The sequence below is a fragment of the Lactuca virosa genome, chromosome 5, assembly GCF_052849685.1.
Source record: "Lactuca virosa cultivar CGN04683 chromosome 5, Lactuca_virosa_CGN04683_v6, whole genome shotgun sequence".
Taxonomy (NCBI): domain Eukaryota; kingdom Viridiplantae; phylum Streptophyta; class Magnoliopsida; order Asterales; family Asteraceae; genus Lactuca; species Lactuca virosa.
Genome location: NC_136430.1, coordinates 427,276,725 through 427,289,925, shown reverse-complemented (window position 1 = coordinate 427,289,925; position 13,201 = coordinate 427,276,725). Strand labels below are relative to the sequence as shown.

General features: G+C 31.8%; 1 protein-coding gene across 1 annotated transcript; it reads left to right on the top strand.

Annotated features, from left to right (window-relative positions):
- The first annotated feature begins 457 nt into the window (after nucleotides 1-457).
- Nucleotides 458-2,702, top strand: LOC145114126 (uncharacterized). The gene is made up of 5 exons (XM_079050131.1): nucleotides 458-840; nucleotides 1,153-1,291; nucleotides 1,367-2,005; nucleotides 2,088-2,128; nucleotides 2,255-2,702. The coding sequence occupies exons 1-5, from the start codon at nucleotides 458-460 to the stop codon at nucleotides 2,700-2,702; spliced, it is 1,650 nt and encodes a 549-aa protein (XP_078906257.1).
- Nucleotides 2,703-13,201: the final 10,499 nt, after the last annotated feature.

Below are 13,201 nucleotides of genomic sequence, written 5' to 3'. Positions count from 1 at the left end.
TGATTTTGTATATTTGGTGAGAAGCAAAATTGGTTTGTTAGACAAATATAGAATTAGTCTTCATTTCCATCAACCTGAATTAAATTATTATATAGCTATAGTTGAAGACATGGATGTTAGAATGTTGATAAATGTAATCAAATGTAGTGGAGGAAGGGCTGTGAAAGTGTTTGTGGTGGTTGATGAAGTAGATGAGGTTAATGAGGGTGGTCGCAGTGGAAATCAGCCGGTTGGTAATTTATGCAGCTATAAAGGGAGCAACGATCCGATAGGTACTTTCAATACTCCTAGTGTACCTCAGTTTCACAGTGTTGCTGAAAATGTTAATGTTAGTTATTCACCTATTAACTATGTGGATCCTGAGAATTACAAGTATGTTGGTGATGATGATGTTGGTACATATCTTAATGATGTGGGTGGTCGTTGTGATGATGTTGCCGAACAAGAAGTTAAAGTTATGAATAGGCGTGTAGTAGATAAAAGTAAAAAGAAAAAAAATTCGAGTAAAAAAAATGAAAAAAAGCATGTTTACGGGGATTATGTTGATGTTGCTGATGTACGTTTAGATATAACCGACCTACAAAGCAATTCAGATAGAGATGAGTTGGGTGATGAAGTTAAAGCTAAGTTTCCCGATAACCTTTTTTACGGTATGCCCCCTGTACCAGCATGCCCAGTTGATATTAATGAAGATATCCCAACACAGATGGTAGACATGAATCTTCAAAAGATTGAATGTGAGAGTATATTTAAGAACAAAGAACTTTTAAAGCGGTGTATTGGTAAAAAATGTCTTCGAGAAGGTTTTCAGACGAGGACAAGTAGATCCACCAAATCAAGGTATGAAGTTGTGTGTGTTTCGAAAAATTGTTCTTGGTTACTAAGAGCAAAAGCAATTAAAAATTCTGATGGACTTTTCCAAGTGAATAAATTTGTTGATGTACACACATGTTCTTCAACAATTTTGCAACCTAATCATCGACAAGCAAACAAATATGTTTTGGGTGAATATCTTGTTGATGTTTTGGCTGAAGACTATAGTAGAGTTTATCGGGGAAAAGATATTATTAATGATATGAATGCTCAATTGAATATCAATATCTCATACCATCAGGCATGGCGTGCGTAGCAATATGCATTGTTGTTGTTAAGGGGCACGAAAGAGGATTCTTTTACCAAACTTCCGGCGTATTGTCACAATTTGGTCAAACATAATCCGGGTACGGTGACACATATTAAAACAGATGGTGATGATCGCTTTGAGTTTTTGTACGTCGCACTCGGTTGCTCGGTTAGTATTATAATATTTTATTAAATTTTTCATTTTTATTTTTGTGTATTTGAATAGATATACAATGTATTGTAGGTACGCGCTTTTGTCAAATATTGTAAACCGACCCTAGTAGTAGATGGAGCCCACCTAAAGGGCGAGTTCAAAGGTACCATGTTACTTGCAGTTACTAAGGACGGACAAAACCAAATATTATCGGTTGCATATGGTATATGCAAAAATGAGTGTACCGATTCTTGGACATGGTTTTTTCAAAAACTACGTGATTGCATAGGAAATATGCAGGAGCTTACAATTATATCTGATAGGTCTCCATCTATAGCAACATCCGTTGCCAACATTTTTCCTCACGCTCATCATGGAATATGTGGTGTCCATTTGTATTTCAACATAGTATCTAGATTCGGGAAGAGTAACACAGTTAAAGGAATTTTTTGGGAAGCTTGTAGGGCGTACACAGTTGATGCTTTTGACGCTGCCATGGATGTTATGAAAAAGACAAAACAACCAGTATGGGAGTACTTAAAAAGTATAAATCCACAAACTTGGTCAAGGGAACATTTTAAAGGGAACCGATACAATCTTATGTCGTCCAACAGTGCGGAGTCTATAAATGCATTATCTAGACACGCACGTAAGGTGCTAATACTTATGTTGATCGATTTTTTCGTGCAACCATGCAACAATGGTGGTTTCAAAGACGTAACTTTGCAGGTGTTAAGTAAATTTTTAATATTAATGTATTATTAATGTAATGTTATTGATCTTAACTTCCTCATTTTGCCTGTTTTTTTAGCGGAAGCAACAACAATACTTACCCCTTGGGCCAATGAAATTGTAAAAGAAAACAAAAAAAACTTTTACTAAGTGGGATGTTCGCATGATCTCAAATACGAAATGCGAGGTCAAAAAGGGGGCACAAAATGTGATTGTTGATTTCCAACATATGACATGTACATGTAGGCATTGGCAACTTGATGAGATACCTTATGGTCATGTCATAAGATGTTTAACAGTGAACAATTACCAAGACTGCTCGAGGTATGCATTAAATGCTTACTTTACCGAAACATTGAGGAAAACGTATGAGGAATCAATAAATCCTTTGCCAAAGCCATCCGAATGGGATATCCCCGATGATTTGATGATTGTTAAGCCACTTATAATGGATAAACGTCAGCTAGGCAGGCCAAGAAACACAGACCGCATTCCATCCCAAGGCGAGGGTCCAATTAGAAAAGAGTGTTCTACATGTGGTCAACTAGGACACACGAGAAACAATTGTACTGGAAGGGCGTCCGGTAGTGGAGCACGTCACACAATTTCTACTGCAGAAATGGCATTTAATATTGGTGGTTCAGTGAGTTGCTCACAAACCTATGACGCTGATTTTGATATAAAACAACCTTGAAATGAAGAGTTGTTAACTTATTATGTATTGTAATTTTTTTATTAAATCTTACAAGACATTGCTATGCTTTCATAATTTAGTTTAGTTTGTAGATTATAATAATTAATGAAGCTTTTATATTATAAAATTTAGTTTGCAGATTATAACAATTACAACATGTTATTTAAAAAAAACAACAAACGATCATTTTGCAACCTAATCTGTATCATGATAATATTACAACAATTTTGTAACTAATTTTTAAACTCAGGGAACTGCAATGGGTACTTCTCTTTCTCCATTGTATATAGTCATCCCTAATTCTCATTTTGTCTTCCAAACGATCCTTTTGCACCATAATGTGTATCAACTGCTCGTCCTTCTCAGCAAGCCATTTTTCAGTCGTTTTGATTGCCTTCTTAGTCTTTTTTATCCAATCTTCATGCTCTTTGATTTTGTTTTTATTGAGGTCTATCCATTCTTGAGCTTGTTTGCATTCCGATGCAATATCATTACCACGTTGAGTGAGAAGTCGGGATGACTCTTTGTCCTCTTCTGGTTGTTCTTCAGCCTTCTTCAATTCTTGAAAATTTTCATCTGACATATATGGCCCGACTGAAGAGGGTGTAAAAAAAGGGTCGACTGAATCACAATAGTAACAATCTACTTCGTTGCATGAGCAAACTTCGAATTTGTGTGAAGAACTCATAATAAAGTCGACATTATAATAAACTGGTGCTATAAGTGGTATTTATACATACTAGTCTAAATGCTACCATTTCGTAGTCAGAGTTCTAATTCATAGTCCAACTTTGAAATGACTAGACATTAATGACAAGTCACTGCAGTAACCTGCAAATCGTAGTCAAACTCTTAAGTGACAAGACATAAATGACTGTTTGACATGATAAGTCACTGCAGAAAGCTGAAAATCGTAGTCCAAATGCAACCATTTCGTAGTCAAAGTTGTAATTCATAGTCCTGTATTTATTTATATAAATAGATGTTTAAGATCTAAAAACCAAACACCCAAATCACCTAAACGAAACGAACTCCCATATTTAGAAATGTCGTCGAATGCAGCAAGTTCTTCGAATGAAGTACCTGGTTCCAATTCTGAAAGGCCATGGACGACAAACGAGGTGTTGGTTCTTACACGATGCTGGCTAAGTGTTAAGGATGGTGTATCGTTACTTGCTCCCCCGCATTGCCTAGTAGGTGATGAATGGACTCGCATAACAGCTTTGTTCAACAATGAGATGGGAGAAGGACAACAACGAGAACAATCAGATGTTGTTACTAAATGGATGGATGTAAAGGAAGAAGTGACATGGTTCAATCGAGCGTGTAATTATGCGAAAAGTACCAAACTTCGTTGTCGGGACGAAGAAGAGTTCTTGGAAGTTGTTACAGATTTTTACATATGTGAGCGTGACGGCAGAGACTTCGAATATGAGGAAGTTTGGAAGGTTGTAAAAAATAATCAGTATTTCATGTAGACCGCTCTAATTTCCATTAATAATAACCCATGGACTTGTTTTTTATTTTAATGCTTTGTTTGTAGTATGTCGTTGTTTTTCATGTAATTGTTGGAATATTTGTAATGGTTCATGGAATTCTTGTTAGTAATGTATTCTAATGTATTGTGAAAACTAATGCAATGGGCATTTATTAATTGAAATTAAACATAGGAGATGCATCCAATACATACGAAATACATGAAAATAACCTAGTACTAACATAATAAACTGAAATAGATTTTAAACAAACGGGATATATTTCAAAATATTCCAAGGGGCTTCAAACTGGAATTCCAACCCGTCACTTAATGACTTGTATTCCTCCTTAGCAGCTTCCAAGATGACCTCCTCAGTAGCATTTAAACGGGTGTCGTCAATTTTGGTATAAAGATCGTTGAATAATAGAACTTCGGTTTTCATTTCATACCATCTTGCTAAGATGTCTAGTTCGTCACCATCGCTTCTTGTAGTCATTCGGTTTTCAGCGTTGAAAATATTGGTTAAACGGCTCCAAAACATTAGATCGTTCAACTTGCTTGTCTCGTACACATGAATATAAGCACGTGTAAGAACCAAGAACTCTTCATTGCTCCATGATATAGAACTCATTTTGATTGAAACAAAGAGAGTAAAATCTCAAAAACAATATTTGAACAGCTGTATTGGTTGTTTAGTAAACTATTTATTTAACTTAATGTCAATTTATAGTAGTTTATACACAATATCGCAGTCCAATCTTCTAATATGTCTGCAATTCATAGTCAAACTTAACTGATGAACGCAGTGTACTATACTTATAACACAACATATCACTGTTCGAGTTGACAAGTCATCCCCGTCGAATGACAACACAATACACTGCTACTTGAGTTGACAAGCCATTGCACCGGGAAAATAAGGAGTCGCTATAAATAGTTGTTAATATCCATTTTAATTGTATCGTATTACTTTCCCAAAGCACATGTGATGGTATAGTATTCACCAACTCAGATCCATATGCAAGTCGATACACGAAATTAGTGAACTTGTAATCAACCATTTCGTGAATGGCTTCAGACGTACGGGTTCTTAGACATGCTATAGCGTGGCCACATGGTATACCGCTTTTTTGCCATTTCCCACAACTACATACCCTTCGTTCAAGTTGTACGTTGGTGGTGGCAAAATTGTCATCGACTTCAAATGTATCCCCATACAAACGTCTTGCCATCCAATTATAAGACTTGTTGACACGTTTTTGAACCTTACTCTCAACATAAGGGGTCAACCCACCAGACAACCTCCCTGGAAAATTTGATAATTTTAGAAAAATAATAACACAAGAAAAAAACTAAATATAACAATCTCCCTTACCCGCCACTTCATCCCGTTCACCATACTTTGATTGTATCGACGTATTAATTAACTCAATTATCGCTGAGTAAAGCTTCTTTCGGTGTAAGTACTCATTTTCACAAGCAATGAAAGTGTATTATAATCATCACACAAATACAATTTTAATTATATACAAATTCGTGTTTCTCTACAGTTCATATTTCATAGTTCAACTTTTTAAATTCGTAGTCAAACCTGTTCATTTCATAGTCAAACATCACTGACCGACAAGACAAGACAATGTACTTGTATGCAGTTCATAGTTCAACTTTTTAAATTCGTAGTCAAACCAGTTCATTTCATAGTCAAACATCACTGACCGACAAGACAAGACAATGTACTTGTATGCAGTTCATAGTTCAACTTTTTAAATTCGTAGTCAAACCAGTTCATTTCATAGTCAAAGATACTTGTTTGTAATAAAATTTCTTCTATAAATGAGTGTAATGTAACTCCATTAAATTTATATGTGAAATTAATTCATATTAGATAGACTAAAAAAGGCGAATGACATACTGTAATTGCGGAGGTGAACGTATCATTAGGATTTCGGGTACAACTAAAAACCCAGGAAGATTATTTTACGCTTGCCCATATTTGGTATCATGTTCTTAACCTCATTCATATTTACACTCTAATCATTATATAGCTACAATTTTTATTGTCAATGTTTAAATTTACAGGGACCAAAATGCGGGTTTATCAGTTGGGTTGATGAAGAGAAGGACCAATCATCTATCATAATAGCTAAAATAGCTAACAGTAACAAGCTCTTTCAATCAGAAAATAAGCAGTTAAAGATAGCCTTGGTTTGTAGTTGGGTGTTGTTTTTGGCAATTATTATTTACAAGTTGTAAGCTTTTTAGTATTTGTTACATCAATAAATTGTTGTATTTGTTGTTATGTTTAGAGCATTGTACTTGTTACTTTAAAACAAATGGTGGTGTCGTTCTTATGTTGTAAGTATTTAAGTTATTACTAGGTCATTAAATCCAACATACAATTACATATACAAATATAAGATCCAACTACATAGGACCAAGACTCGACCCCCAATAAATTTTTGCCATCCGTTGGCGAAACTCTAAAGCTGCGTTCCTTGGGTCAATAAGTTCACGTATTGGTTGGCCTGAAACTAATTGTTCCATAAACATACAAACAAATACACCGCAATCTCCCAAATGGCTACTTTGTTGGGGAACATTTGTTTCGAATATGAATTGCATATTCAATGGAATCCTTGGGATGTTCCTCCGGGCCCAATAATTAATCTTGTCTAAATAATTTGCCACCCGAGCCTCAAATTTGGTAAAGGTTCCATCACGCTTGAAATTTTCATAAGCCACTCTACCGAGACTGTCATAAATATGGACTTCCATATTCGCCAATCGAAGTTCCCCAAATAACCAGTGATTAGGGGCTGAATGAACCGGTAATAGGACCTGTATAAGGATAAAAAAGAAATAAATTTTGTTTAGAAATAAGAATATCAAAACATAACGACAATAACGATAATATTTTAAAAAAATAAAATTTAGTTACCGTATCGACATCCCACCAAGCAACCATGAAATTGGGGTATTTTGCAATACCAGCCATAAACTCCCTCCAATCCTGCCCTTCCTCCCCAACATGGCAAACAAAAAAATTTGTCGGCATTATTGTATGTCGGTCGCTATCAAAACGTCTCTCCATCAGTATTCTATACCAAAGGGTGATATGCTGCACAAAATTATGATACTTTTGTTAATAACTAAAAAAGAAAATACTTTAAAAAAATAAATTAAGTATTATTTTACCGCTGACTCCAACCATCCGTCGTGTGTATGCCCAAACAAGGCGCTCCAAAATTCTCTATCTAACACCAAATTAAACAAACGATGATGCACGTCATATGAACGAAATAAATAATTCTGGATCACAACCTCACCGCCTGCTACATAAGGTTGCAGGCGCAACACGGAGAAGTCGTGAGCAACATCAAATGTTGGAGGAGGAACGGGGCTTCTTGATTTCATATCAACCTTCTTTTTTGCTCTTCTTTTTTGTTTCGGTGTTGTGTGCAGCTAAAACAATATTGAAATGTTTACATCTCTATCGTTCAAATAATTCACATAAAAAAATTCTATTATTACGATATAAGTTTTTAATTAAACGAATACCTCGGTGTACGGAGGGCACAAATACTTTGATGGATTTCGAGCCCTCGGTTTATCGGGTGTAACTTCTTTGCCATCAAAACCATAAGCATCATAATAATCTACATTTCCCGTAATTTGTATTTCATCTTCCTCCGACACCTAAATTAATAAGCAAAAATCTCTAATTAAAACATGTTTCAATCTACTAAATAAATATTAAAATAAATGTAAGTATAACAACCTCTTTAGCTTCATTATCATTTACATCAAACACATCATCATCAAATTTGTTCCTACTACAACCCGCATTCTCATTCCTCTCCTCCAACTCCTACATTAAAATTAACACATTATAGTTATTAACGAAAGAAACATTAAAAATAAATTATTAAAATCGTAAATGTAATATCTATAATAACCTTGTCGTCTTCAATATCACCAAAAATATATTCATTTGTATTATTTTTATTCATCACTTCATCTTCTACAACCTAAATTTGCAAATATAAAATATGAACACAAATATTAATATATGTTAATAAATTAAAAAAAAAATGTAGCGTGTAACTAACCCGTTCATCAAATTTTGTTTGGAATACTGTAGGCTCCTCAAAACTTATGTTATTCCATAGATCTTCATTATTCACTTCTTCAACAAACACCTCTGTAGGTTCTCGGTTCGTAAACACATGTTGCTCCTGTGCATGTAGTTGTTTCAACACCTCCTCTAGGTTGGGTTTTCCGTTGCCCCCACCTCTACCATGAGAGCGACCACTAGACGACATACTAGACGAATATTCGTCTTGTCTCCTAAAATGGTCCCGTACTGGGGATGGAACTGATTTCCGTTCACCATATACATACTCTTGAAATGACATATAATAAAAAGATGCCATCTCATCATCACTCGGTGACATTTTATTTCTTGATGGTTGTCCCTCCTAAAAAATAGAACATATTAAAATTGCATATAAAAGTATAATAATGAATTTTATTAATAATTAAAAAAATTTATAAACATGTACCTTTGAAAAAATCTTGTTCACATCAACCCATTTCAATTTTTTTGTCTCACTCCATCGTTTCATCCGAGGCATGTCTTTATTTTTTCTCAATACAAATCCACACGCACGAACAGCCGGAAGCATCTCATATATCCATATCTACAATTTTTACAATTATAGTAATAAAAGTTAAAATTAAAATAACTAGCATAACAATAAAACCATTTAAATATAAGTAAATTTTTATACCCTAATTGGAGTCGTAAATCCTGAGACAGTGTATTTTAAAGTTTGACGACGCTCAGGAAGTGATAAATATTTATTTATCTTGTTCCATGTATCCTCAAGGTCATCATACGTAAAATCCCATAAATAGCTACCCCAAGCGAAACTAACAAAACAAAAAAAATTTAGTTATAATATGACTTAACATTAATAATATAAAAGTATCAAAGTAAAGAAAAAATACCTGTTCCAAACATCCAAATTCTCAGCCAAAAAAAACCAATCTTGTGGCACGCGATCATTTATTTCTTTTCCCAAAAAACCTTCACATAAAATGTAAATCAAACATACTCTAACTGCATCGGCATCGTCAACTTCTAAGAATGGTTGATTTAAAATAAATCTTTTCAGGTCACCCGGTTATCAAACAAAACTCTTCCGGCCCATATACCAATTTCGTATCTGCTACTCTAAAATATAACCGTTTTATTCCATCTGGAGATAAAACAGCGTCCGGCCGTATCTGATCAAGGAACATTTTGTGGAACAACAATCCGTCCCCTTGTAAATGAGGGACGTCCAACAAATAACCAAATACTGTATCTCTAAATATTTCACGTCTCACACCATCTAACACTTCAAACACTTCCCATATGTTACACCCCGATCCCTTTAAGTATATAATAGCTTTCACATCGAAATAATTAGAATTATGCTGCAAAAAACACAATAACATATTAGAAAACTAAACAACTATTCATTTTAAAATATTTTATTATTAAATGCAATAATAACATAATAACAATGCAAATACAAATATTTAATAAATAATTTATATATTTACGCTAAAAAACAATAACATACTATAACAATTTTTCAACTTAAACGGCAACTATATAAAAATTTTCCAAGTAATACGACAAATATACAAACGATTTTTATCTTTCTAATTATATCAAATAACATTTTCTAACCATATAAACAAGAACAAACAATTTTTCAACTAAAACGACAACTAAACTAACAAATTTTCAACTTATACGAGAAATATACAAACAATTTTGAAGTTTCAAATGATATAAAATAACATATTCTAACCAAACATATTGTAAACCACTAACCAAACATATTGTAAACATTATTCTAAAAATTTATTTAACTACTAACTTAAAAAAAATAAGCATATTCTAACCATTTTACTAAATATACAACCACTAACAAAATAGCATTTCAACTTCAAGTTTAGTAATAACAAATATTAAAACTATCAAATACAACAAAATTACCCTATCACAAACAATATAATTTCATTTTTTTACAATAACTAATACAATAAATAATAAAATAATAAACATAAAAAGAGTTAAAATCTAACCATATTTTCGGGATTGTTGAAGTAATCCTCCATTTTCTTCAAGAAATCGTCAAAAAGAATCCCCGAGAGAGAGTTTTTCTATATTGAAGAGTGAAAAATGAGGAAAAAAAAAATCCTTTTATAGAATTTCCTGCGAAAAATCGCAGGTGTATAGTGAAAATCGCAGATGGACTTTTCCATCTGCGAATGTACAAGTACCTAAAGCACAACTGTGCTTTAGGTACTTGTACATTCGCAGATGGAAAAGTCAAATCGCAGATAAACCATTCCCATCTGCGATTTTGAAGGCTATTTTTGCAATTTCGATTTTTTTTGGCTATTTTCCGCAAAGTGATTAGGATAATTGGCTATTTTTGTCATTTTCTCATATATATATATATATATATATATATATATATATATATATATATATATATATATATATATATATATATATATATATATATACACACACACAGAGAGAGAGAGAGTAAATTACACGAATGGTCCCTATGGTTTGGGGTAATTTGCGCGTTTGGTCCCTAATTTATTTTTTTAACTCGGAAAGTCCCTACTGTTTACTTTTGTTACGCGTTTGGTCCCTACTTTTTGTTTTTGTTACACGTTTGGTCCCTATTTTACCTAAAAAGACTATTATATAAATAGGGAAAAATGATGGGGGTAGGTAAGGTAAGGTGAATGGGTAGGGTTGGGGGTGTGTTTATTTAAATAAATTAAAAAATCAAGGACCAAATAGTCTTTTTAGGTAAGACAGGGACCAAGCGCGTAACAAAAACAAACAGTAGGGACATTCCAAGTTAAAAAAATAAGTTAGAGACCAAACGCGCAAATTATCATAAACTATAGGGACCATTCGTGTAATGTACTCATATATATATATATATATATATATATATATATATATATATATATATATATATATATATATATATATATATATATATATATATATATATATATATATAGAAAAACAAAAACCCTAAAAATCATAAAAATGCATAAAACAATACTTAGAGATCGCAAATCTTTTTTTTTTTTTGACTTTATAGGTACAAAAATCGCTACTCTTTCATTAAGTTCGCTGAAAAATGTTTTGAAAAAAAAAATCGATTTTTTTTTCAGCGAGTTTGTAAAAATACCTGCTTTTTTTTGGTAAAAAAGTCAAAAAAAAGATCTGTGATCTCTAAATATTATTTTTATGCATTTTTATGATTTTTAGGGTTTTCTTAGGGTTTTTGTTTTCCATATAATCTTCCCGATATATATATATATATATATATATATATATATATATATATATATATATATATATATATATATATATATATATATAAGTGAGATCCGTTGAGAACTCATAGTTTCCCGAGAACTCGAGAACTAAAAGTGGAGTGTTAGATCAAAATTAAATAATTAAGGGCATAATCGTCATCTTACCAAAACTCATTTAATGTTTTATTTTTTGTGTTATTGGAAATATTAATATAAATGTCTAAAAATTTACATAATAAATCAAATTTTCAGATTTTTTAAAAATAATATTTTTCGATTTTTTTAAGTGCAAACTTTTTAATTTTTTAATATAAAACATGGATTTTTGAAAATTTTTTTTGAATAAACTTTAAAAAAAAACTGCAATTTTTTAAAAATAATTTAAAAATCAATATTTTTTTAAAACTACAATATTTAAAAAATACTATAACTTTTTAACCAAAAAAATCAACATTTTAGGTACATATATGCATATTTTTGCAAATGCATATATGCATATTTCATATACTATAATATTTGTAAGGAAATCATAAGAAAACTCATTTTATTTACTAATCTATAAACACAGTACCATAAGTATTTTATTTGATACAAAAAAATATAGAAAACAAAAAAAATGCTACAAATTTTCAAAGCGTTTTTATGTCTTCGTGTAAATATTTCCATATTTTCTTCAATTTATCATTTTCCACCTCTTCAATATTCACCAGAATTTCTTCCAAATCTATAAGAAATTAAAAAAAAAGTTGATTGATGCAAAAACACTCACAAAAATACATGTGATTTACATATGAATCACATGTGATTCATATACTAATCACATGCGATTCACATATGAATCACATTTACATATAACATCGTATGTGAATTACATTTGATTTTCATATGAATCACATGTGATTCATATGTGAATCACATGTGATTCATATGTGATTCACATTTGAATCACATGTGATTTACATGTGAATAACATGTAACTTACATGTGAATCACATGTGATTTACATGTGAATCACATGTGATTTACATATGATTTACATGTGAATCAAATGAGATTGATATGTGAATCATATGTGATTCACATGTGAATCACATGTGATTGAGATGTAAATCACATATGATTTATCACTTTTCACCTCTTTAATATTTTCCATAAATTCTTCCAAATCCACAAGAAAAAAATGATTAATGCAAGAACACTTACAAAAATGCATATGTATATATCATATAAGATTCACATGTGATTATATAATGTAAGATTCACATGTGATTATATAATATGATATTCACATGTGATTTTATCTTCTAAGATTCTAATGTGAAATTCACAAGAAAATTAAAAAAAAAAATTAACGAAAAACAGTTACACAAAATGCATGCACATACGTAATTTATATATGATTCGCTTGTGATGTACATGTGATTCATATGTGAATTACATGTGATTCACTTGTGACTTACATGTGATTCATATGTAAATTACATGTGAATCACATGTAGTTCTTATGTGATTCACTTTTGATTTATTGCTATTAAGAAACAAATTAAAATAAACTATATAGTTAGAAAAAATAAATAATTAAGATGATTTACATGTGAATCACCTATGATTT